At 47.0% G+C, this 27,432-nt stretch overlaps 1 protein-coding gene across 2 annotated transcripts in view; it reads right to left on the bottom strand.

Moving 5' to 3' along the window:
• The window catches only part of Phactr3 (phosphatase and actin regulator 3), a 204,801-nt gene that overhangs the window by 39,364 nt on the left and 138,005 nt on the right, over positions 1-27,432 (bottom strand). For both annotated transcript variants that reach the window (XM_074075043.1, XM_074075042.1), the window contains exons 5-7: positions 24,167-24,376; positions 19,147-19,321; positions 18,158-18,405 (exon numbers count right to left, since the gene is read on the bottom strand). In XM_074075043.1, the coding sequence (XP_073931144.1) occupies positions 18,158-18,405; positions 19,147-19,321; positions 24,167-24,376 (633 nt within the window). The remainder of the gene's footprint in view (positions 1-18,157; positions 18,406-19,146; positions 19,322-24,166; positions 24,377-27,432) is intronic.

Genomic DNA, 27,432 nt, shown 5'->3' with positions numbered 1-27,432 from the left:
AATCCTGAGGGCCAAGTCACCATCCAGCATGGTCACTTCCACAGATGGAGATGAACCTGATCTTTTCAGAAAAATGGCTCCCAAAAGCCAACTCCCATTCTGCAGTGGGGATAGACAGCAAGGAAAATGTCCAACTCTGTTTCACAGAAATTCAGAATAAAGTAAGATATGAAAGTGGAACTCAGCTAAAACTTGAATTTCTAGTGTACACTTGTTAGTTGTGTGCCTCAGAAAGAAAAAGAATGACTGCAATCATTTCGGCAAGGACTTCAGCCCAAATTTGTCTTAATAGCTTTAGAAATGACTGCATCCCATGCTCATGGATTGGTAGAATCAACATAGTAAAACTGTCGATACTCCCAAAAGTAATCTACATGTTTAATGCAATTCCCATCAAAATTCCAATGACATTCATTAAAGAGATTGAAAAATCTACCGTGAAATTTATATGGAAACACAAGAGGCCACAAATAGCCAAGGCAATACTCAGTCAAAAGAACAATGCTGGAGGTATCACGATACCCGACTTTAAACTATATTACAAAGCAATAACAATAAAAACAGCATGGTACTGGCACAAAAACAGACATGAAGACCAGTGGAACAGAATAGAGGACCCAGATATGAAGCCACACAACTATAACCAACTTGTCTTTGACAAAGGAGCTAAAAATATACGATGGAGAAAAAGCAGCCTCTTCAACAAAAACTGCTGGGAAAACTGGTTAGCAGTCTGCAAAAAACTGAAACTAGATCCATGTATATCACCCTATACCAAGATTAACTCAAAATGGATCAAGGATCTTAATATCAGACCACAAACTCTAAAGTTGATACAGGGAAGAGTAGGAAATACTGTGGAGTTAGTAGGTATAGGTAAGAACTTTCTCAATGGAATCCCAGCAGCACAGCAACTAAGATATAGCATAGATAATTGGGACTTCATAAAACTAAAAAGCTTCTGTTCAACAAAAGAAATGGTCTCTAAACTGAAAAGAACACCCACAGAGTGGGAGAAAATATTTGCCAGCTACACATCAGACAAAGGACTGATAACCAGAATATATAGGGAACTTAAAAAACTAAATTCTCCCAAAACTAATGAACCAATAAAGAAATGGGCAAGTGAACTAAACAGAACTTTCTCAAAAGAAGAAATTCAAATGGCCAAAAACACATGAAAAAATGCTCACCATCTCTAGCAATAAAGGAAATGCAAATTAAAACCACACTAAGATTCCACCTCACCCCTGTTAGAATAGCCATCATCAGCAACACCACCAACAACAGGTGTTGGCGAGGATGTGGGGAAAAAGGAACCCTCTTACACTGCTGGTGGGAATGTAGACTACTACAACCACTCTGGAAAAAAATTTGGAGGCTACTTAAAAAGCTAAACATTGATCTACCATTTGATCCAGCAATACCACTCTTGGGGATATACCCAAAAGACTGTGACGCCAGAGGCACCTGCACACCCATGTTTATTGCAGCACTATTCACAATAGCCAAGTTATGGAAACAGCCAAGATGCCCCACCACTGACGAATGGATTAAGAAAATGTGGTATCTATACACAATGGAATTTTATGCAGCCACGAAGAAGAACGAAATGTTATCATTCGCTGGTAAATGGATGGAATTGGAGAACATCATTCTGAGTGAGGTTAGCCTGGCCCAAAAGACCAAAAATCGTATGTTCTCCCTCATATGTGGACATTAGATCAAGGGCAAACACAACAATGGGATTGGACTTTGAGCACATGATAAAAGCGAGAGCACACAAGGGAGGGGTGAGGATAGGTAAGACACCTAAAAAATTAGCTAGCATTTGTTGCCCTCAATGCAGAGAAACTAAAGCAGATACCTTAAAAGCAACTGAGGCCAATAGGAAAAGGGGACCAGGAACTAGAGAAAAGGTGAGATCAAAAAGAATTAACCTAGAAGGCAACACACACGCACAGGAAATCAATGTGAGTCAACTCCCTGTATAGCTATCCTTATCTCAACCAGCAAAAACCCTTGTTCCTTCCTATTATTGCCTATACTCTCTCTACAACAAAATTAGAAATAAGGGCAAAATAGTTTCTGCCGGGTATCGAGGAGGTATGGGGGAGAGGGAGGGGGCGGAGTGGGTGGTAAGGGAGGGGGTGGGGGCAGGGGGGAGAAATGACCCAAGCCTTGTATGCACATATGAATAATAAAATTTAAAAAAATGACTGCAGTCCTGTATTTATAGAATCAGGACGAGCCTGGAGGGATCCAATGTGTTTTTCAGTTGGTCTTTATGAATGTTAGGAGGGAAATTGAAAGCTGTGGTGACATTCATGAACTCAGGAAGTCCCAAAGGTCTCGGGACAAAGTCTCCATGGTGGTCAAGGGGCTCATACATGGCAGAAGAAAGAATGCCATTTCCCAAGAACTACAAAGTGCTCAGCCATAAAACTCTACCAAATGTGGTTTAATCTTTTTAACTGGTGATAAAGTGAGTCCTTAAGCCTACTGCAAATGTCCCAGGATTTTCATTACAAACCTTCAATTGCATTTGTTCTTAACTGAGAAAAAGAGCCTTTCATAGGAGATTTCTAGATGTGAGTGAGGGAAGACTTGTTCCATAGGAACGTGTGCTAGCGGTTCTCACCTGTGACCAGTCCAGCCTCTAGCACCACAGTGAGGGCACACAGCAGGGCCACAGTGAGAACTTCTGGGGCGTCCTCACAGAAAGTCCTCACCACGGTACCCAGAGGTTACCAGATTTTGTTCCTTAAAAGTTAAAAAAGGAAATTTCCAGAAAAACAGCTTACAATGAAAACTTCATGAATTTGAGTGCTCCTTATGTCCAACTGATTAAATTAATCTGAAGAAGCATGAATTCCCAGAGCATCCTAACACTGACTGAGCAGGAAGTAAAAGCTCAGGCTTCCTGTCCCTGGGGCTCTTAGGAAGCCAGGTCCTTTCCCCCAGAGTTCCCAAACATGGAGTCTTCTGCCTACCCCTTGATTCAGAAATCCCACTTCTAGGAGTCTGTCTCCTACACAAATGGGACAACAACATAAAAAACCACATCAAAGGATGCTTTTCCTACTCTTATTTATGAAAGAAATCACATAACCTAAACATCCAGTAAGAGAGTAGTTCGTTAAATCACAGATTGTCTGTTCCATCTGAGTGTTTTATATCAATTAAAAGTGGCAGTACAGCCAGGTGTAGTGGTACATGTCTATAATCCAGCTACTTGAGAGGTAGAGGCAAGAGGTTCGAGAGTTTGAGGCCAGCCTGGGCAAAGTTACAGAGACCCTATCTCAAAAACAAAATACAAAAAAAAAAAAAAAAAAAAAAAAAATCCCAAAAGGGTGGAAAGCATGGCTCAAGTGGTAGAGAGCTTGCCTAACATGTGTCAGGCCCTGGGTTCAATCCCCAGCACTGAAAAATAACATGTGTTACTGAATGGCAAAAATATATTACTAAGGAAAGTAAATTATAAAAAGAAACCATATCATATATAAAAATATATGTGTACATGTACACATGTCCAATTTTGTACATACATGTGTTTTATTATAAATTGATATATAAAACACAGGAACTGATCATTTTATTTATTAATTTTGGTTCACCAAATTTCATTTTTGCCAGAAACATAGTTTACTTATATAAAGTAACCAACTGTTTAAAAAGATGTTGTCAATGTTGTCAAGTGATTTTAATGAAAATGGAGGAAAACTCTCTCCTCCATAAAAACAAGAAAACCATTGCCTTTGTACAAAAATTGTCAGAATCAATGTTTTCAGAACTCTAGAAATGAACTGCTTTGGTGAACCAAAGCAGGGATGTTTCCTCAAGAAACACAGGCTGCATGTTGGGAAGAGAGTGATGCTAGCTGGAACCCCAGATACCAGAGTGGCCCAGACAGCAGCTCACAGCAGAGCCCTGGCTCCATCTGGCCTTCCACACACTACACACCACTGCTAGTGAGACTTCAGAACAGCTCCTCAGTCCTGTCTTGTCAGTTCCCATTATTTATCCTGGAGCAGCAAAGAGGCTTGTAGAGAACCCCACACTCTATCTACCTGAGCTCACAGACACCATCAGTCATTCCCTTCCTCACCCCAAACTGAAACGAAACCAAACAGAAGTCAAAATATATGAAACAATGGTTTTCGAGGTAGTAACAGCAAGCAACAAAAGACAGTGATGCTGGAGAGATGGAAGTCAAATGAGGTGAGCCCTAGGATTGCCCCAGCGGGTGCCTATGGAGACTTGCAAGCCATGGTCAAGGGAAGGGAGTCCAGGAAGAGCCTGGAAAACAACCTAAGTTGAACAGATGAATCTGAGAGACCAAGTTGACCAGGGCAGCTGGAGTTTGTGGGACTGAGAACTGGAAAGGAGAAAAAATACTCAAAGACCTGCTGAGGGACCTTGAGTCTTCAACTGACTACTACCTGCTGGGAGAAGGGGGCCACAAGAACAGTGTCCAGTGCTCACACAGGGCAGGCACAAGTGGGCAGAACAGCCAGACTGGAGAGCATCATGACTCTGAAGCCACTGGACAGAGTTCATAGACAGTCCTGCCTCAGTCAGAGGGAAAAATTAACTCTGGATTGAGTACTGCTCTGGTTTTGTCTAAGAAACCTTAAAAGCCAGACTTGGATGAGTTAGGCTGCTTCCAAGTAACTCAACTGCTTCCCAGAATAAAACGCAAGGATATTTATAGGAATGGAATAGAAAAGTATCCAACAACCAAGAAATAAATTCACAATGTGTGTCATCTGCTTGAAAATGATCACATCTACAAAGAAGCAGGAAAGGCTCCACAGACCTCGAGCATAGCAAAGAAGATGGTGTGAAGGCTGTTACAAAATCATCGTAACAGCACCCAGAGAAAGACAGACATGCTGTGGACAGACTAACAAAGGGAGCCATGGCAACAGATGTCGCATCAGAAACAGATTGGTAAGAAGACAGTGGAGTCTCTCAGGGAAAAACCCACACAACTCCATTCCATGTGTGGCAAAAATCACCTTCAAGATGAAAGCCAAATAAATACTTTTTAGACATAAAAAAAATCTACAAGAATTAATCAGACCTACATGATGAGAAATGATGAAAGAAATTCATTAGGAAAGGAAGCCCAAATCTGTGCAAGGGAAAGAACTGTGGAATGGTAACAGTGACATAACAGGTCTCTTTTATCATTAATTAGTTCTCTTGGATGAGAACTGACTTAATAACAGCAATGATGACACATGGACACAATGGATGACAACCATGGGACGAAGGCTAGGGAAAGGAAAAAACGAAGTAAACTCTTGTAAGGTCATCTGCCTATAAGTGAAGTGGCGTGATTTAACAATAATGAAATAAAGATGCATACTACAAACACTGAACCAACCAACTGTTGCAATAACAAAACGAATTACAGCTCATAAGCCAACAGAAGAGGTAAAATAGAATAACAGAAACACTCAATCCAAAAAAGAAGTCAAAAGAGAGAAGAGAGAAGCAAAAGTCAGATGGAACAAATAGAAAAGAAAACAAGCAACCAGATGATAAATTTAAACCAAATAAAATCAATCATATTCATGAAAATATTCTGGACACCCTAATTAAAGGCAAAAGTTTTCAGAGTGGATAAAAAGCAAGGCAAAACTATATGGCGGCCACAAAGCATGCACTTTAAACAAAGACACACATCAATTAAAAGTAATAGGATGTGCCATTTTCACATAAATTTTTTTTAAAAAGCTGAAGGTATGTCAATACTGGACAGGACGCAAAGAACCGTGTTAGGGACAGGAAGGGTCATCCCATAATGGTGAAGAGTTCACTTCACCAGGAAGGCATAAAGACCCTACATAGTGATGAACCTTGAGAGAGTTTCATAATACATAACAGAAAATCTGATAGGATTGACAGAATACATAAATCCACAGTTAATGCTAGAGATTTCAAAACCCAGTTCTCAATCATTCATAAAGAGCAAGTAAACACAAATCTGTGGAACAGAGATACTTGCACAACACTATCAACACTGTCAACATGATCCTAAATTTACAGTACCCTCCATTCCTCAAAGATCAGGTGTTCATTTTAATTGCATACATAAGTGGTAAGTACCAAACCAGTCCTGTCCAGGCCAAAACAAGTCTCAATAAACCTCGAAGGACTCAGTCACAAGAACATGTTCTCTGACTAGAGTGGAATTGCATTGTAAATCCGTAACAAAAAGATCTCTAGAAAAAGACCCAAATACTTAGAAACTAAATTAAAAACTTCTGGAAAACCCACAGTTCCAAGCAGAAATCAAAAGGGAAATCAGAAAGTATTTTGGAACAAATGAAAATACATCAAACTGATGCCAAGGGGGAGTTTATAGCTTTGAATGCCTATGTTAAGAACGAGGAAATACCCCAAATCAATGACCTTAAAGTTTGTCTTAAGAAACTAGACAAAGAAGAGCAAAGGAAACCTCAGGTGACAGATGTAAAGAAACAATAAAGATCAGAGTAGAAACCAACAAAACAAACCAGAAAAACAATAAAGTCACTGAATCCGAAAGCCAGTTTATGAGATTGATAAAATTGAAAGAACTCTAGCCAAATTGATCAAGAAGGAACGAGAGAGAGGGAGGGAGGGAAGAAGGCAGGGAGAGAGAGACAGAGACAGAAATGACCAATATGAGGAAAAGGTGATATCTACGTCATCTTAGTGCAGATATTAAAAAGATATAAGGGAACATTCCAAACCACCTTATGTCAACAAATTTGACAATTTAGATGAAATGAACAAATTCCCTGAAAAAACACAGACTACTAAAATTCACTCAGGAGGAAATATATAACCAACATAGACTTATATCCATTAAATAGAATTTTTAGTTAAAAATCTTTACACACACACACACATACACACACTCCAGACAGATGAAAGAGTAATTTCTACAAAACATTTTAAGAGACAAATGATACAAATGTCAGAAAATTAAAAAAAAAAAGAAATACTTTGCAACTCATTTTATAAAACTAGAAGTTATTCTGAAGGCAAAACCAGAAAATATATTTCAGGAACAGAAAACTAAAGACCAAAATCTCTCAAGAATACTGATATAAAAAGTTAAATAAAAATTTAAGCAAATCAATTCCAATAAATTTATAAAAATGGCAGTACATGATGACCGAGTGTGGTTTATCCCATGAAGTCAAGATTGATTTATCACTCAAAAAGCAATCAATGTAATTCACTAAAATGCCAAACTGAAAAAAGAAAGACAACATGATTACCTCACCAGGCAGAGAAAAGCATGAGGCAAAATATAATAGCCATCAATAATAAAAAAATAACAATAAGAAAAACAAACCCAACTGTGAATGGAAGGAACATCCTCAACCAGGTAAAGGTTAGCTACAAAAACCCATAAGTTATTGATGGGGGAAAAAAAATCCTCCCTTCAGGAAGAAGACCAGGATGTCCAATCTCACCATTTCTATTAAGCATTACCCTGGAAGTCCTAGCCAGTGCAATAAGGCAAGAAGAAAAAGGATAAACCAGATCCAGCTTGGAAAAGGAAAAAATTGTCTCTTCACAAGTAACAAGCTCATTTATGTATCCAATGGGACCCACAAAAGCACTGCCAGCAATAATAAGTGAGTTTAGCAAGGATGCAGGATGCAATGTCACCAGATGAGAATCAGTTTTGTTTCCACATCCTAGCCATTGACATTCATGGACTAAAACAAGATACCGCATAAACAGATACATAGTATTTACCAAAAATGAATGCTAGACAAAGTACTGGATAGCTATGAAATACTAGGCAGTTTTCTGGCAAAAGATGTGAAATACTCATGCATTGAAAACTAGAAAACATTTGTTGAGGAATTCTTTGAATAACTAAATAAATGGAGAGCTTTGTCATGTTCACGAGATGGACTCAATACTGTAAACATGCCAATTTTATTAAATTGATCTATAAATTCAACACAATCCCTGTAAAAATTCCAATAGGCATGTGTGTTTGTGTGTAAAGAAACTGATAAACTGATTGTGACCTTGGGCTGGGCAAAAATTTCTTAGACACAAAACCAAAAGCATGAACCATAATAGAAGGATAGCTAGAAAGGGTTTCACCAGAAATTAAAAAGCAGTCCACAGCTGGGAGAAAATGAGTGCAAAGCAGTCTCTAAAACTGCAAAGGACTTGCATCTAAAATTTATTTTTAAAAATTTTTTATAAGAAAACAATCTCATTTTGAAAAGTGAGCAAAAAGTTTGAATAGATATTTCACCAAAGAAGATACAGAGGAGACCTAACCATGAAAAAATACAAACATTAACCATTCTGGAAATGAAAATTAAACCCATCTTAGATGTTTCTACCCAACCGCTAGTATGGCTAAAATGAAAACATTCACAGAGGAGAGGGAGTAACTGTGACTATAACACATCAATGGTGAGAATGTGACAGGGCAGGACCAGTCTGGAAAAGAGCTTGTCAGTTTCTTAAACAGCTAAACGCCTATTGTATGACCCAGCCATTCTACTCCTGGGTATTTATGAAAAAGAAGTGAGCATATGGTCACGCAAAGGCTTGTATACAAATATAGGTCACAGCCCTATTTATAATTAGCTGAAAGCCACCCAGGTGTCCATTAACAGGTGGCATATCCATACACCAGCTACTATCCAGCAATAGAAAGGAGGAACTTCTGGTCCTGCTACAACGTGGATGAGTCTCACAATAGTAATGAAGTCAGATAACAGAAGAGTACATGTTGATTCCATTTACACAAATTCTAGAAAATGCAAATGAATCTACACTTACAGAAAGCTTGTCAGTGTTTCCTGGGGACAGGAAGCAGTTGTCAAGGAGAAGCCGTGGTGAAGACAGCAAAGGGCATAAGGACACTGAAGTGGGAGATAAAGAAGCTATCCTAATTGTGGTGATCTTTCACAGGTCTACACATGACATAACTCGTCAAGCTGCACACCCTTTATATGTGTGCAGTCTTCTCTATGTCACACATACCTTAATGAAGCTGCAGAAGACGGTAAGGGAGGGTCTTTGCAGAAAACCCTACCAAGAGTGGTAAAATGATCTTTCCAAAAAATCATCTTCTCATAGGACCTGTGTTCACAGTCCCTCCATGGCCTCCTGTCACAGTGAGAACAAGGCCTGCCCAGTCCCCACCCAGATCTCCTGCCCTCCAGCCCCTCCTCTTCTTTGCCCTCTCTATTTCAGGACCTTCCTTTCTGATCTGGGGGCATGCCAGGGCCTGTGCAGCCTTTGTACCAGCTGTTCTCTCTGCTTGGAATTCTCTCTACTGGCTGGTTCCTCCTTGTAACGTCTGGGCTCCCCCATTACCTCCTGGGGGTCACTCCTCTGATCACCTATGTGGACATGGTTGCCGTGTCATAGCTCTTGGATCCAAGACTAGGTTGTGTCCATCACAACACATACTGCTAACTGGGCTTGCTCTGTTTGTTGGCTGGCTGGTCTGTTTACTTCCCAGTAAAGCAAGGGTTCTACAAGAGGAAAGAACCTGTCTCCCTTCAACACGTGAGCCCCACGACCCAGGGCAGGGCCAGGCACATAGTGGGAGCTCAGATGAGTGGAAAGTGAGAGGGCGGGGATGGGACCTGTCCACCAGGCTCTTCCTCCCCAGATAATTCCTGAGAGGGACAGTGACTTTCACAGAGACCTGAGCTGCCCTGGGCTGTAGTCAAGAGCAGAGCTGGCTGCCTTCTGGCTCAGAGAAACATATCCTCTGGTCAGCTACAAGAAGCATGCAAGCTATGGTACACATGGTATCTGGGCAGGAGTAGTAAGGAGAAAAGTACCCCTCCTTTCCCCAACCACACCTCAGCTCCAGAAGAAACCACTGCCAGACCTGTGTGAGCCCAGTGCTGCAGGATCCATCACACCTGTGTGTCATTCACATGCCTGACCTGCCATTACTTAACATCCACTCTTCATGGTGGATCGCTGAAAAGCGGCCAGGCCACCATCCTCCACTCTTCCCAAGGAAGGGTGATGCCCACTTTCCTACCCCTTGAATCAAGGCTGGTGTTAGGATTCAGTTTTGACAACATATGTGGTGCAAATGACAGCATATGGTCAGAAGGAACTTGCCATCACCTCTTGCCTCCACTCCATGGTTCAGCTCACTCTGGCAACACTGCAGAAATAACCAGGTATCTTAAAAGAACACCTGTGCATCTAACTGTGGAATCCCTGCATCCTTTCCTCAAAATAAAGAATGGTGTGATCACAGCGAAGTTCACTGATATTGAGGAAGTCTTCATGCAGGACACAGAGAGGCCGCCATAAACACCATTAATGGCATAGAAGATCCTTCTTAGACACCTGTTTTATGGTTTATACATCTCTAACACAAGTCTCTCCAAAATCCAGGTGTTGCCAATGTGATCAGAGGCAGGCCTTGAGGAAAGGATGAGGCCACCAGGGAGGGATGGAGAACTTTATAGGAATAGGCTTCAGGCCTTTATACAAGAGACTGCCAAGGTGTCCCCCTAGCTGCCTTGCTACCTTGCACCAGTTGGAGACCCAGTGTTGTCCCTTTTGAGAAGATGTAGACCTCTTCAGACAACAAACCTGTAATACCTTGACCTTGGACTGTCCAGACTCCAGAACTAGATGAAAATAAATTTCCATTTTTTATAAGTTACTCAGTCTCAGGTAGTTTGTTACAGCAGCACAAATGATGATCTGTTAACACATAGAGAATTCCATAAGCAACTGTTCGCTGTCCAGAAAGAACTTTCCAAACACCTGCCAACTGCACAGAGAACCCCATAAATATCTACTAACTGCATAGAAGCCCCCCATATACACCTGTTAACTACAGAGAGACCTCCACAAGCATCGTTACATACATACAGCTCTCCACAAACACCTCCTAACAGCCCAAAGAGCTCACCACACACATCTGTTAACAGCACAGGACGCCCAGTAAACACCTACTAGCTGTATATAAAGTCCTCCACATATAGCACTTAAATCCATAGAAAGAGCTCAATGAATACCTAGTCAACTGCATGAAAGGTCACCTTAAATAACCTGTCAAGAGCAGAGACCTGCATAAATACCTGTTAGCTGCATAGAGAGACCTTAATGAGTATCAGTTAACAGCATAAAGATCTTAATAAATCCTGTTAGCTGCATAGGGAACTCTTAACAAATACAAGTTTACCACATAGAAAGACTTCCACAAGCACCTGTTACCTGCTGGAGGCCCTCGATAATGCACCTGTCGAGGACTGGACAGTCACATGCCAGGCACACCGGCCATCTTATTTTGTTCAATCCACTGGACAGATCTCTGGGGTCTTGGAAGCTTCTGCCAAGGACTCCTCATAAGGAGCAGGAGGCCAGAGCCACCTTCACTGCCCTCCTCAGAAGGAACTTGGGATGATCTCATGTGACTGACTTGTCAGGTTCTCAGAGTGATTTCTTAAGGGAAGATTACCATATCCTTTTTCTTAGGAGAAACTGAGACCCCAGAAGTACCAAGCCAAGAGCTCACCTGCTGGGACCCAGAGGACAAACTTCGGGTTGTCATTCAGAGCCCACATTTGCATGCACGGACGTGTGTGTGTGTGTGTGTGTGTGTGTGTGTGTGTGTGTGTGTTAAAGACCTGACTGACAGTTGTTAGGCTGGCGAGTCCAAAGTTTGCAAAGCAGTCCAGCAGGCTGGAAGCCCAGGCAGGGTTGATGCAGCATTTCCTCTTCTGAGATTTGTTCTGAAGGCCTTCAGTTGATTGAAAGAGGCCAACCCACATCACAAAGGCCACCTCCTTCAAATCACTGAAGGACATGTGATACCCACGTCTACAAAACACCTGCTCACCCCCAGGACCCAGCAGGTCAGGCTGGGCAGAAAACATTAAGAATCACACAGGTACTATTCATGTCTCCCTTCCTCCCCACTACCACACAAATATTGGGGGGGGGACGTTTTTGCTTGTTTGCTACTGGGGTGCACCATCAGAAAGTTGTGAGCCTCTCTTTAGATGGTTGTTTCTAAACTGCTCATCTGACCACACCCCCTGGTTGACAGCAAAAATATGGTCCCATCCTTAGGGTACAGCCTGGCCCCTGAATGTCACCAGGGGCAGAACACACCACAGGGTTTCCTCTAGGTTCAGTCTACATCTGGACTCATGGGACTGTTGTAGAGCACATGGGACACAGGACACACATTGACTCGGATGCCAGCAGGACTATCCCCTACAGGTGACACAAGTGGAGTATGGGCCAGGTATAGAAGCCACTTGAAGGGGATCAGCTGGTGTGGAGGGTTCCCTAGGCTGAACTGACCAGTTGATTCAAGAATGATGGAGATCTACAACGGTTATGATTTGAGTTTTTCCCCAAACCATAGCCAACATGCCAAGAGGGATTATTTCTTACAAGTAATAATGGTGTGTAGCCGGACTGCGTCCATTGCCCGATCACCTGGAATGGTGAAATCCCTGGAGACTCGGTCTCCCAGAAACCTTTGCCCACATCAGCAAAGACCCTCAGAGTCAGGTCCCTTTGGCACCCACACACCAACCTCCCAGAGCTCCACACCACCTCAGCCTCGTCTCTGTGACTTTACCCTCCACACACGCTCACTCTCTACACCACCCTCTGGCCTCCCCAGACATTCACCACATCCTGCCGTTGGCAAAGCCATGAAAAGCACGAAGTAGATGTGATCCTGGAAAGTCACCACCACTGGCGCAGGTTTGAGTGAGGTGAATGCAGATGGTCAAGGAAAGAATACTAGGAAGGAAAAGCTTCCTACTGCTGCCCAAGGGTCCACAATGCATGGAGGGTGAGGTTTACAGCAGGACTCCAGACTCCAGTTAGAGGGCCAGCCCACGTCAAGGGGAACAAACGAAGCATGCATTCATGTGCTTTTTACTGTTTGCATTTGTGTTGTAAGTTGAAATAACATGCTTAATACATGTATATAACATCATGTTTAAAATTTAATTAACAGGCTCATTTTTTGGTGGTGGCACTAGGTTTGAACTCAGGGCCTCATGCTTGCTAGGCTGGTGCTCTACCACTGTGCCACCCCATCAGCCTTTAATAGATTCTTTTGATGAACAAAAATATAATTGGTTGGTGGTTCCAATCACATTGAGTAAGAGTCAGTCTCTCTCTCTCTCTCTCTCTCTCTCTCTCTCTCTCTCGCCACCCTCCCACCTCCCTTCCCTCCTTCCCTTCCTCCCAGCAGTACGGGGATTGAGCCCAGGGCCTCGTGTATGTTACACATTGAGCTACATCTCTGGTCCCATGTAACAGGATTCTGTCTCTCCCATTTCCTTATAATATACACTATGCCTGTTGTGTGAATTAGTTTACATAGTCTCATGTTTTTTGTCACCTCATGACATCTTGGGCTGCTTAGTGTCCACGAGTTCACATGTACTGTCATTTGCACAACAGTCCACTGCACCCCTGGACCATGACTGATTTAATGGCCCCTGGAACAACTACTCAGAGCAGTTCTGATTTCCCCATCACAAGTTGTATCACAGAAGATGTGTTCCCCAGGGACTCAAGGTGATTTATTCCCCAGGGACTCGGGGTGTGTCCCCAGGACACAGGACAATCCCATAGCAAATGATCATCTTGAACGAAAGAACAAGTGGCCAGGTGGAGAAACAGGCATGTCCACAAGCTGTTTGGCAGGAGCTAGGCCCCTGGGCATGTGCCTGGAAGCAAAACTGCTGGACCAGAGCTTTTAAATTTCAGATAGCTCTTTAGGGAGGGTGCACCAGTGTGTGGCTGCAGCTGTGACGTACAAGGGTGCTGATTAGTCCTCATGTCAGCCATCACTGGGACTTATCAGCATGGCCCACAGTCAAGATGGAATGAAACACACCACTCAGCACTGCCTCTTCAAAGAGCTGGGCTTCCCTGAGCTTTGGTTTCCTCACAGGATGGGTTTGGGGTCATCATACCTCTGAGCTCCAGAGAGGACCTTATCAGCCACCTATCCCCACACCGTATGTGGGCAGGGCACGGTATGTGACTGGGCTACAGTCACATTTTCTCACTGACAATATCACAATCACTCACTGCTGACCAATAAGCAGGACTGTGGTCAAAGGAAACCAGACTCAGACGCAGGGCTTAGGGAGGGGACATGGTTAGCGATAAATAATGCAACTGTGTCACTAGGTAGGATAAGCCGGGGTCCCTCCCCATGACACTGATGTTTTAACAAGTGGGACTTGGAAGCTCAACCTCTGTGTGCTAGGCATTACTGACAGGTGCTCAGATGCCTGCTGTCTCAAGGTTGTGTGGGCACTGAGAATCTGGAGGCTCCCACAGGAGGACTCCTTGTTTTTACATGAGGAGCAGGAAGACACTGAGGACAGGGCTGCCAGGTGAGTACCATGTGCCCCACACAGGCCAGGTCCTTGACTAGCCTTGTCTCACCCATTCCCAGGGGAGGCACAGCCATTGCTCACCATCGTCCAGGTCCCAGTAATGCCATGACCTGCCCAGGGCTTGTCACAGAGAGCAGAGCCATCCACCTGAGGTCAAGAGCCTGAGTTATTCTACCTGGTCTGAGACAGCTCATGACAGATGTCACTTAGAGGCCTTCTTGTGGCTTTTCTTTCCCTACAAAGATGCAAAAAACTCCATCAGCCTGTCTTGCCACACAAGGTACCAAGGTATCAATTCTCTTTGTGCCTGACTAAGTGGGCAGCAAAACTTCGGTACACAAATGGATAGATTATATGTCAGAGTGGAGAACAGAAGAGCCTGTTGAGCTGGAGGACTTTGTAACTCCAGTTAAATTAATGTGTTGGGTCAGAGAATTCAAACCAGCTACAGGACCTGGGCAAAACTGAAAGCCAAAACAAATGTAACTCCTGTGAGGTCATAGTTTGACCACCTGTGGTGAGGTTCCTGGCTCTTCAACAAGGTGAGGAGGACACGGTCAGCTATCAAGACAGAGTACTCACACTGTGAGCAAAGTGACCCCTTCCAAACCTCACCATAGCCCTGTCTCCAGCCACACATCACGACGGTACAATGGAGGAACAGAGAGGCTAGGAAACTTGTCCAGGGTCACAGATCTAGAAAGGAGGCATCGAGACAGGTAGGGTAACAGACCCTATAGAAAGTCCCTCTGTGCAGAAAGCCCAGAAAGGGAGCCCAGTTGGATGCACAGACAGCCCTCGGCTGGGATTTGCAAGCCATGGGAGAACACTGTGCGCACATTGGAGCCTGTGCCTGAATGGGACAGTGTTTGAGGTAACCTTGGGAGGTGGTAAAGTCTCGAGAGTGGAGCCCTCGTGATGGGATGGGCAGTTTTATAAGAAGGGAGGCAGAGAGCTGCCTCCTCTCTTTCCACCAGCTGAGGAGGTTGCAGCCCTCTCCTGGTTCACAGGTGGTACCTGCCGGTGCCGGGATCTTGGGCTTCCAGCCTCCAGGACTGTGAGATGTGAATTTCTTTGTTTGTAAGGCACCAGATCTGTGTATTACTTGATGGCAGCTGAGTTAAGACAGCAGTACGGATGAAGCTGGAGCACCTGCTCCACAACAGGGAGCACAGCTGGGGCAGCTTCATGTCCTGTGGCACCTACATGTCACACAAGTCACATGCTTGCTAACAGGAATACCTGAGGCAGAAGAGGTCTGTTGGCAGAGAGAACTGCACAGGTCACTGAGAAAGCTCTGGAAAGACCTGCTCTTTCAGGTAACCCCCTCCAAACACACACACACATTCCTGCTCCCCCAGAAGTCCCTCACTTCCCCTCTCACTGTGTTTTCCCTTGGCCAGGTACAGGGAGAGTTACAAACAAGACCGTGTACCGCTTTTTCTTGATAGAGGTGGCACCTTTGGGTAGAACACCACAAAACAGTTCCTTGGGAAATTCACCTTTGATGACTAAGGACCTATTGTCCCTGGTACTGACCAGGCATTTCCAGTGTGACAGGGCACATGTGTGAGCCGACGGGGGTGCCCACTCTGAGCTCCACATCCCACATAATGTGTAAAACACACAGCCTGTGCAGCACCTCACTGTGTTGAAGCAGATGTCATAGGCACCCAGAAATCGACTGTCAAACTGATTCCAGCAACGCCTTCAGCATGGGGACTTCAGCCAGCAGGCTGTCATAGTCTCCAGCCTCTCAACAGGCCTGCCTCAATGGGGCCTCCACCTTTCTAAATTCTAAGGTAGATGGGGGAGATGCCAAGTAATAGAGAACTCAAGGACACAAAAGGTTTGATAACAAAACTGCCCTTGGAACGTTCATTCGGGACGAGGCAGGACTGCCCAGTGTGTGTGTGGATGTGTGTGGATGGTAGCAGATGGAGAAAAGATAAATCCTGTAGTTGCTGTGATTGAAAAAAATGGATTCATCTACTGCCTGCTGCTCCTCTGCTTCCACATCGTGTATGGGCCAAGACAGTGGGAGTGGGGTTGAACTCCAGAGGCTGCCGGAAAATGCCAGTAACGGATCCTGACCTTGCTCTCAGCCGGCAGAGCAGAGCAGCCTATGGGCTGTTCCGACTGTGGATAAATTTCCCTCAAAAGCAACATTTATAGACTTTTTCCATACTGAATTTTTATCTACTCTTAGCATTTGGGGAGCTATAGACGCTCTTAAGAATGTGCTAAAAGCTGTCTGTACCTGATTTCAGGGGCTCAGGAACCCCAGGTTATGTACCCTGGGAGTGGCAAACAGGCTCAATTTGCAAATGGCAAGAAATTCTGCCTCTCACTGATCCTTCAACCAAGTGTTCCAAGGGCAGATCTGAGGTTCCCGGTCAGTGAACATCAGGTGCCTGTCCTTTTGACTGCATTGCTCAGGTGCAGGGTCTCAGATCCAGGCAGCCTAACAATGCCCCAGATGAAAGGCACAGTGGGAGCCCTTTCTTGACGTGAGGATCTCCTTTCCCTGTGCGTGGATGAGGACAGTGCGTGCTCCTTCAGACTTACTGTGTGCAGGCCACGCCTAGGGTTGACAGGGGCTGAGACTGTGAGTGAGACCTGGTGTTCAGGAGCTGGGAACTTTATTCAAGTCCCAGCCTGTCCTGCAGGAGGCTGATGGCTGTTTAAGGGGAAGGGTTCCAGGACCAAATAAGTTTGGGAATCACTACAGATTCCCATCTCTTTAGAAATGTTCACTGTCCTTTGGCCAATGAGTGGCTCTGAGTTTCTGCCACAAAGACAGTGATTCAATGATCAAAGTGGGCTCCTCCAAACACATGCCCCCTTCGTATGCATGTGCAGCCCACATGCTCAGAGACGCTCCATTAGACCAGGCAGAAAGGGCTCAGAGGAATAAAAGGTGACCAGAAGGGGAAGCTATCAGATGCCGGGGTCCTGGTCAGTTCACCTGTCATGGCACCTACCACCCACATCCTTCAGTTCCAAGCCAGCTTCTATCATCAACATCAGCCACCTCCCCATTTTCCCCTGGACACCAGGGAACACAGACTGGAGCGAAGTCAGCCCCTGCAAGCTTCCTGCTCCTGACCTGTAGCTCCTCTCACCCTTAGCACAGGGGCTACAGTCCTGTCTCCCTGGGTCCAGAACATAGAGGGACAAATATGAGGCTGGCCTTCCATGGACTCTGCGAACCTCTGGTCCTGAGCAGCCCGTACTCTGGTCTACTTGCACCACTTTAGCATGGCCATTTGGGATCAAGTAACTCATCGAGCAAGCTTTCTCTTTCCCCACCTTCTACATCTCGTCATCGTTTTTTATTAGGATTTTTTGCTGTAATTTCTAAACCTTCACCATCTGACACTATCTGTGTATCTTTTGTCATGTCATCCTCAGAGATGACATTCTGAATGTCACCCACCAGCACCACTTTTATGTATTGTCAAGTATACATGAAAACTAACATTCAATCCTCTAGACATGGCAAGCCCTGTCTGATACTAAGTCCCTGCTGGGCCTCGCTGGGCACCCTCTGGGCTCACCTCAGGAAAGCCTCGTCTATTAAGGATGAGGCTGCTTCCTGGTTCTCTCCAGGTGCAGACTCTCCATCCTGTCCCTCCCTGGCCAGTGGCTAGCAGAGAAGCATCACCTTAAACATGGGTCTGTGCCCCAACCCTGGTGAGCTGAGCCTGTCACCGTGATCCCTCAGTTAGCCACCCACCCTTCCTCACCAGAGATGATGGAGTCGTTAAGTGCTTCTTCATCCTGATACAAAAGCAAGTCATCCTTGAGCTCGGAATTCAGGACCAAGTTCTCCTTATTCTCCTCAGACTCCTTAGCTGCAGTCCTCTTGTTCTCCAAGACTCCATCAAAGCTCCACGCCTCCTCCCTCTCCTTGCCTCGTTCCATGCTGGACGTTCTTGACAGACGGACATCCACCCGCTTCTTTGGGGATCCTTTGCTTTCCCGTCCTTGAAAACTAAGTCAGAAAAACAGTGCAGGTTACACATAGCCCCTTCATCTGAAAAGCCAGCACCAATGACTTACAATACCATAAGAGTCCTGCAAATGTGACCCCGTGTGTGCAGCTTCCATTCTGGGCACCTGAGCAGGAAAACCCAGAAGGACAATGGAGCCCAAGGCACATGGCTATGCAGAGTGCTCTTTTCTGAAAAGCACACAACATGCATGCAAAAAAAACCTGTCAGCTCAAGGTGCCAGCAATACACAGACCAAGGACATCAGAGAACCAAGAAAGGTGTTTGTTCAGCTAATGTTCTGCCAGACCTTAGGTTCTGTGACCTTCTTCCCTCACGGCACATGAACCACATGTGATCGAAACCAAGAATGGAGCTGTCATGAGCATAGGTTTCCTGGTGCTCGGGCAGGAAACACTGGAGGCCTTCGGAGTCCTGGACAAAGAACAGCCCTTCTTCCCCAATCATTCCATCCTGTGAAGTCTCCCACCCTACCTCCTCAGGGCATCACACAGGGGGGCTTTGGCTGGGCTCCCCCCGCCCCGCCCTCACCCTCCTGGGACATGGGAAGCAAAAGCCTGGTACCAAACGACATTGCAGGCACCTTGTGCGAAAATTACCAAGAATTTCAGAGTATGAAACCCAGCCCAGGGCACTGAGTGACCACACAGGCAAAGGACCCACAAGGCCAGCCCTGGTGGGAATGCAGGTGTCCCAGATGTCCTATGCAGGCAGGGCCTCACCTGTCCTGACGGTGTTTTGTGGCCAGTGCTCTGTGCAGTTCTTCGATCACGCGGCTGGGGGGCAGCGGCCGGTGGACAGTGGTGAGATGCGGAGACCCCGTGGGAGTGGAAATCTGTCCTCGGAGAGGTGGGTCCGTGCTCTTCATGCTGGGGCCTTGGAAGAGCGTGGCTTGGCCTGTGGCATGGGAGGAAGCACCAAGACGATCACGCTTCATGTGGGGGCCCTCCCCTGGCCGTGGGTCCCAACCCAGCTGGAAAAGCTGGACCAGGGTCCTGCTTCCTGAACAGAGACCAGAACGCACTTCTGCCCAGTTCCTTCTATCCACATGGCCATCCTGATGGGGACTGAGTCCTGGGACTTCAGAGATGCAGGGTCTTGGGCACAGACAAGGATCCTTTCAGCTTCTCTATGAGGAGTTATCTTCCTGAAACCACACGTTCTGATTGTTTTTTTGATGGTACTGGTTTTTTGGGGGTTTTTTGGCACCACTAGGATTTGAACTCAGCCTCACACTTGCTAGTCAGGTGCTCTTACCACTTGAGCCACTCCGCCAGGCCAAGCCACACTTTCTTTGTGTGGGACCAGAAGTATTTCCTGAACTCTGCAGTCATCCTTTAGCCCAGACAACCACCAGAGCTCCCTGCCCTCCCCACATCATCCATTCCTGTATGCCTCTGCTCCTGTCCCAGCACCTCAGCCATGGGGTCTTTCTAGAAAGCCATCCCATTATACCGCTGCTGTCTTCAGCCCTGCTCAGCTCCTGGCTTCATCTCTTCTCTGTCCCCACCTCGTTCTCTTGACTCCAGCATATGAAGATCTTTCTGGTCCTTGAAGGCACTGTCTCCATTCTGAGCCTTTGCACAGCTGAAATGCTCTCTCTTCCTCTGCTGCAAATCCCCTTACTCAGCAAGAACTTCTGTGAATCCCACCCTGGTCTAGAACCCCCGATATGTAGCCCCAATGACCGAGGCTGCCCCCACCCCTGCATCCTCTCCTCCCACTCAAGGGGAATGGCTCTCCTGGGCCGGCTTTCTCACCAATGGAGACAGGGACAGGCCCTGTCTACCTTTCTTGCTGAAGTGTCCCCAGGCTCTTAAAACTCATAAATAAACACTTATTTACATAAAGTGAACTTGAAAGTGACATGCTCTATCAAATCTAACGCCACCAGACTGCACTCCTTCCCTTGACAAATATTTCTGGAGTGTGGGCTACAAGGCTGCCCTGGGATTAGGTCCTCAGAGCTGCAGACAGCAGGGGTTCCATCTTATAGACTTGGCCTGTAGTCTCAATCTGCCACTTACCAGAGTGCAAGACCGCAGACTCCACCTCCTGTCTGTAAGATGAGCCACAGCTCCCTAGCACAGCTGGCCAGCAGGACCCAGGTGGTGGCTTGGGGTCCAGTATCCATTAGGGGTTCCCATACACACTCTCATCCCTATATGCACCTCAGCTAAGGCTGATGCAAACAAACCTGCTCTTTTAAAACTTGAGCAGGAAGAAAAAGAATCTAAGCCGCCCCCACTCCCTACAACATAGACACAAATTGTCCCAATACAACCTTGGGGCATGAACGGCATCAACAAAAAGCATCTCAAAAGTAGAAAGGAAACTGAGCATTCTGTCCTTTTGCTATCTTCATGAGCACCTGCTTCTGCCAGATGAATTGTGGCCATGGGCAAACAGGCCAGCCCTGTCCTCTACAAGTGGAGCCAGGTGGGGACCAAAAGAATCCAGAGAAAGAGAGAATGAGACATGTGGATGGTCTGGGAAAGCCAAGGGAGAGAGCAGGGCTTCTCTGCAGAGGGGAAAGTTAACTGAGGTTTCTCTGCAGAGGGGACAGTTAACTGAGACCTGAGGAAAAAGTAGGCGCCTGCAATGCAAGATGTGGTCAGGCAGGTCAGAATGAGGCAGGGGATCCATCTTCCATGGCCTCGGGTTTTCCTGGGGACAATCCCTGCTCCTAAGGGCGAACATATTCTTAGTACCCACCGGGCGTCCAGCATCCCCCAGCCCCCCCCCTCTAACCAGCACTGCCTCCTCTTCTCACCTGCTCTAGGAGAAAAGCTTCACTGACCTGGTGTACCGATAGGGAAAACAAGGTACCCTCGCTCGCCTACACTCACTCATTGTGGTCCAGCTGGGGTTCCAACCATGGTACCTGCACCACAGTCGAGTGTAAATGTATCATCCCAGGACCACAAAACAAAAGCAAAAAGAAAACCAACAGTAGATACATCGCACAAGTGCCCCTTCCACCCCTCTGCTGAGAACTCTCCCACCACAGGTCAAGTGTGACTTATGGGCCTCTTACTGCCCTCACTTCTTTTTTCTTTGTACTAGGGTTTGAACTCAGGGCCTACACCTTGAGCCACTCTACCAGCCCTTTTCTGTGATGGATGTCTTTTTTGAGATAGGCTCTCACGAACTATTTGCCATGGCTGGCTTCAAACCATGATCCTCCTGATCTCTGCCTCCTGAGTAACTAGGATTACAGGTGTGAGCCACCAGCGCCCAGCCTGCTCCTGCTTCTGACAGGAGTAAACTGAGGCTCAGAGCCAGCTCAAGGGTGTGCTGCATGACCACAACTGTAGTTGACAGAGGCTGTGGTACCCACGCAAAAGACAGGGCTGTCACAGCAGGCCCAGGGCTGGGAGGGCTTCCAGGTGAGGGCCTGGGCAGGTGACACCTGGGGAGTCAGGAGCCCCTGGTTTCACAGGAAAGGGACGGGAGGGCAGAGAAGCCTCTGTCCACTTTGTCATGGCTCCCACAACTCAGGAAGGTGCCAGACATGAAGAGTTTTCAAAAAAGACCAGAAATCTGGCCCATGGACCAGGAAGCAGGCCCCTACCAGAAACTAATTCTATCAGCACTGCCTTGATATTGGACTTCCAACCTCCAGAACTAAATAACGAATACACTTATCTTAACAAACAAATCCCTGTTGTTTCTAAGCTGCAAGAAGGTGCCTCAGGTGGGGATGGATGTGCCTGAGTCCCTGTGCCAGGGAGCCAAGCCCAAGGCTGGGGTTTGTGCCATCTCTGTTGCCATCTAGTGACCACAGGTGGAAGGAACACTTCCCCAGAGGACAGGAAAAAGCCTGGAAAATGAAGGCAGCACCACCCAAATGCTGTGACTCAGCGGAGGCCTCAGTAACCGCATCCCTGTTCAGTCCCTCTCAGCTGGGTCATGTCAGAAAACACCTAAGGTCCTGAGTTCTTCCCACTATGGTGGCGGAAGACAGAGGTGTCCACAGACAGGCTGGGACAGACCCTGGGACCCAGAACTGAGGGTATGGACAGGGAAGTGTGTGCAGTCTGAGGCCTGAGCCTCCCAAGCATGGCAGAGTGAGAAAGCCCAGGGCTGCTAAGTGATGGAAAGTCAGAATAATAGGAGTTTGGACTTAACTGAATGGATTTTAAATTGCGTCAGGTTTCAACGGGTCAAAAGGGGAATTATCACAAAGATAGTAACAAAATACAAAAGAAGTGCTTAGCCTCAAGATTTTACTCTAATTTGTGTGGCCATATCACCCAAAGACTCAATTATTGAACTAATTTCCAGTGATGCAAAAAGCAGACAAACGGGGAAGAAATGGGTGAAACAATGTATGCAGATATGAATAAATAAGGAAAATAAAAGCAGACCGAGTTCAGGACATTCTTCATTCATTCATTCATTCATTCATTCATTCACTCTCTCATTCCATTACACAGTCACCTGCACTTGGTGAGCACCTGCTGTATGCCAAAGGTTACAGTGCATTCAGATCTGAAAGAGAATGCAGAGACCGGGTGCCGTCTAGGGGGTGGAGGCTGAGGAGGCAGACAAACCTACAGAAAGTGTATCTGGACTGCTGTGACACATGACCACAAACTGGGATGCTTCAGGGGGAGGACACCTCTCACAGATCTGGAGCGCTGACATCCAAAATCAAAGTGTGTTCAGGGTGGGCTCCTTCTGAAGACCATGAGGGAGAGACCATCCCAGGTACCCTCCTGACTTCTGGGACTGCCGGGCAAGTCACAGCACCCCGTCTTGTGAACACACCACTGTCTCTGTTTTCACACACTCTTCTCTGCATCCTTTTGTGTCTCTGTAGGAACATTCTCCTTGGATTCCCAGTCCATCCTGATCTGGGTTGTGCTCATCTGGACTGACTGTAATTGCCCCTGTGGCTCACACCTGTAATCCTAGCTACGCAGGAGGCAGAGATCAGGAGGATCGCGGTTTGAAGACAGCCTAAGGAAATAGTTCTCAAGATCCTATCTTGAAAAAAATGCATCACAAGAAAGGGCTGGTGGAGTGACTCAAGTGGTAGAGCGCCTGCCTAACAAGTGTGAAGCCTTGAGTTCAAACCCCAGGGCCACCACAAAAAAAAAAAGAGCACCTCTCGGTGACCAACATGCTTCTCCCTGAGACCTGTGGAGCTGCTTGTCCCCACCAGTAATGGGACAAGGAATAGCCAAGCTCAAAAAGCAAGCACCTACCTTCTGGAATTAGCCAGTGTGAGCAGAGCTGCTGATGTGCCACACGGGGTGGATGACGGGGTGGCTGATGCAGCACCTCTGCCATGCAGTGCCCCCTACCACCACCCTGGAGTCCTGAGCTTACTCCTGGCTCTGCCTTGCCGGAGGGAGCTTGGGGCAGAGGATCAGCCAAACCGAAGCCGGCAAGGAGAGGGCAAGGGACAGACTCAGAGTGAAGCAGAATTAGGACCAACAGGCATAGAAACACCCAGAAAGAGAGAGGACAAGCCCTGCCCCGAGGGCTGGCCACATCCCGTGGTCAGGGTCTGACTTCCGCAGAGAGACTGGAGGACCCTGAGCCAACATCAACAGCCCTTGCTGGGAACTCACCCCCTGGCTGCCAGTGCCCAAGCAAGACAGGATGAAGATACAGATGGACAGATGGAGGGAGGGAGGGATGGGGGGTTGAATGGATGGAAGGAGGGATGGACAGAAGGATGGACAGGAGGGCAGGAGGGAGGAAGAGGCTAAACGGTGCATGCAGACTCACCTGTGACAGTTTTTGTGGGTTTGCAGCTTGCCTTGGGTGGTGGGGTGGGCAGCAGCGGGGGACTGGGGAGATGGCCCGAGGATCTCTCCAGGGGTCTGGGAGGACAGTCCAGAGAGTCAGTGCCGGCTAAGGCTTCAGAGAGCTCATCAGTGGTGGGCAGGAGGCCGCCGGCGTCAGCTTCTTCCCCACAAGACGCAGATGGTATCTTGGCTGGTTCAAAGGCGAAACAGAGCAGTCACAAATGTTTCTGTGACTGTGTGGGGGTGAGTGAGTGAAGCCAGGGAGCTCTGATGGCATGGGACTGTTAACAGGGACAGGTGCGGATAGGTCCCTAGATACACAGCTGTGACAGCCCATGTGTTCAGTGGTCCAGAGAACCGTCAGAATGGAGAAAGGGAGTCTGTGAAGTCACTTGGAGCATGTCCACACCACAGCCCAGGCCCTGTCTCTGAGAGCAGTGGCATGGTGACGGGCTCTGGAGTCAGAGACACTAGGCTCAGGTTGCTTCTGTGCTCACTCTGTGACCTCGCTTAAGCTACTGAACCTCTCTGTGCCTCCATTTACTCATGGTGACCCTGTGTTAGTAACAACAACCTCTCACAGGATTATTTTTTTGGAAGTACTGGAGTTTGAACTCAGGGTCTCATATACTCTATCAGTCATGCCCCAACCCTTTTTTGCTTTAATTATTGTTCAGATAGGGTCTCACATTTTTTCCTGGACCAGCCTCAGACCTGGAGCCTCAACCTACATGCATAGCTGGGATTTCAGGTGTGCACCACCACACCAGGCTTGTTGGTGAGATGGGATCTCACTTTTTGACTAGGCTAGCCTTCAATTCTGATCCCCGCCCCCTAACTTCTACCCCCCCCCCAAGTATCTGAGATTACAGGTATGAGCCATTACACCTAGCCTCACTGGATTGTTTTGATGTAAACAAGAACTGACAACGAACTGAGTATCTGGCATATTGAGACCCTCACGTTAGCAGCAGTGGTTTTATCTGTGTGGGTTCCAGCAGCCCTGTCCCAGCCCTGTGAGGGGGCAGAGCAGGGAAGTAGGACTTCGGGAAGGGTCAGCATGGAAACCCTCATCCCCTTTTTCCTGCTGCTTGCTCAGACTCGGCCCCCTTCTTGAGCACTGCTGCCCCTCTCTGCTCTCTCCCAGTTCATCGGCCCTGTCCCTTCTTGCTGCGCTATTCACCCAGCTCAGGCTCTCCCATCTGCCATTTCCACACCCATCCCACCCATGCCCCAGATCCTTTGCCCAGATTTTTTGCACTGGAACACAAGGAAGTCCCATCTTTGGGTAAGGCCACTTCCCACATGCTCGTGCCCCTAAGTGCTGGAGAAGGCCAGTGATGTGTGGAGACACTCTTGGGACTGTCCTCCCCCAGGAGGGCCTGGCCCTCCCTCCTGCAGACAACTGCTTCCAACCACCCCCAGCCGCTCACCTCTCTCCTCCCTCCTGCAGCCTTACAGGGGAAGCTGAAGCCATCAGATCAGGACTCCTTTGATTCTTCATTCAGACAGAAACCTGTTGTGTCCCCCATTCCCCATCAAGAAAGGTGGTCTCCCTCCCTGGGGACTGGGCCCACTCATTCTTGGCCCTCTCAGCATCTAGCTGAGGTGCCCATAGAAGGCACATGGTACACAACCACTTAAGGAGGAAGATGCTCGCTCTCTGCTCCAGCTTGGCAGGCTGGTCCTTATGTCAGCAGGCCCAGGATTCCTCCATCTCTGAATGTAAATGGGACCTGTGCCAGGCCTGCGCTGCCCGTGGTGCTGAAAACCAGCAAAGCCAGGGCAGGCTGGCTGCCCCCAGACCACCCAGCAAAACCTTAAATGCAAACAGCATCCTGGGAGCCTTCACTGGTTATTGTCTGTGTTGGAGTTTCAGTCTCAGGCCAGCCCTTTCCTGTGTCAAGCTCATGGACGTGTAGTCTCTGCCTCAGAGGGCTGGCCCTCCCCTCTCCTGAAGAACACATTCTCAGAAGTCGAGTGCAGAGGACAGACAGCCCTGGGTCACCAGCACAGTGTGAGCTGATGACCATTACAGAAGGCTGTGCACTCTTGTCCTGCATGGATCCACCTGGAAGTGCTGTGTTTATTTCCTTCTTATTATTTAAACTGCCCTCAAAGTGTTGTTAAATGGAGTTACTTTTTAGCCAGCTAGTCACTCACACCTGTAATACTAACTACTTAGGAGGCTGAGATTGGGAGGACTGCAGTTCAAGGTCAGCCTGGGTATAAGGTTTGCAAGATCTTATCTCAACAGAAAAACAAAAAGCTGGGCATGGTGGGGCATGCCTGTCATTCCAGCTACAGCATAAAATAGGAGGATCACAGCACAGGCCAGCCTGGGAAAAAAGGGAGACCCTCTCTCGAAAACAGCTAAAGTAAAAAGGGCTGAAGGTATGGCTCAAGCAGTAGAGCACCTCCCTAACCAGTGTGAAGTCCAGAGTTCAAATCTCAATACCACCAAAAAAAAAAATAGGAGTTCTTTTTTAAGACCTCTGGACTTTGAGACTGCCATGATGTGTAATGAACTGTAATGGATAACTTTTAAAGTCTACAATTCCAATAATTTTTGTCCTGATAACGCTAAAGTAAACATTTCATGTAAAAATAGTTGTGAAGCTTCCTTATTAAGCTAAAAGAGCATGGAAATTCTTTTCTCATGGGCATTTGTTCACTTTCTTGCCTCGTGTCAATCAGCACAGGACCAGGGACACCGTACCCCAGACCCCATGCACACAGCAGCTGAGCTCACAGCCACGAACACCAGGCATAGGGCACCCCAAGCTCCCAGTGCACATGGACTCATTTCCATCCTCAGAAGCTCTTGCCTACGGCTCCCGCCCCTCTTCAGACACCCACACATATATTATGGCAATAGCTGTGTGTGAGGTACATATAACACTACCCTAGAGGCCAAAAGGGACCCTTGCCCCCACAGTCTGAGTTTGCACAGCGTCCTGCCCTGATTGCTTCTGGGCGAATGGGTTGTGTCCTCAGGGGAACCGGGCACCACACATGTTCCCAAACTCATGATTTGGGGAGAGGCAGAGTCACAGGGATAGCTCCCCTGGCCTTTCCCAGGGCAGTCTGTAGCACACGCTGTCTTTGGTGTGCTATTCCTGTTCCCAGACAAGCTCTCCACCTATCTGAGCCTCAGTTTCCTTATATATACAAATACCTGCAAAAACACCTGTCCCTGCCCACCACAGTTGGGGGCTGGCCTAAGGAGGGGTGTTGGGGTTTATG

The sequence above is a fragment of the Castor canadensis genome, chromosome 5 (genome assembly GCF_047511655.1).
Source record: "Castor canadensis chromosome 5, mCasCan1.hap1v2, whole genome shotgun sequence".
Lineage (NCBI taxonomy): Eukaryota > Metazoa > Chordata > Mammalia > Rodentia > Castoridae > Castor > Castor canadensis.
This window is presented reverse-complemented; position numbering and strand designations above follow the sequence as displayed.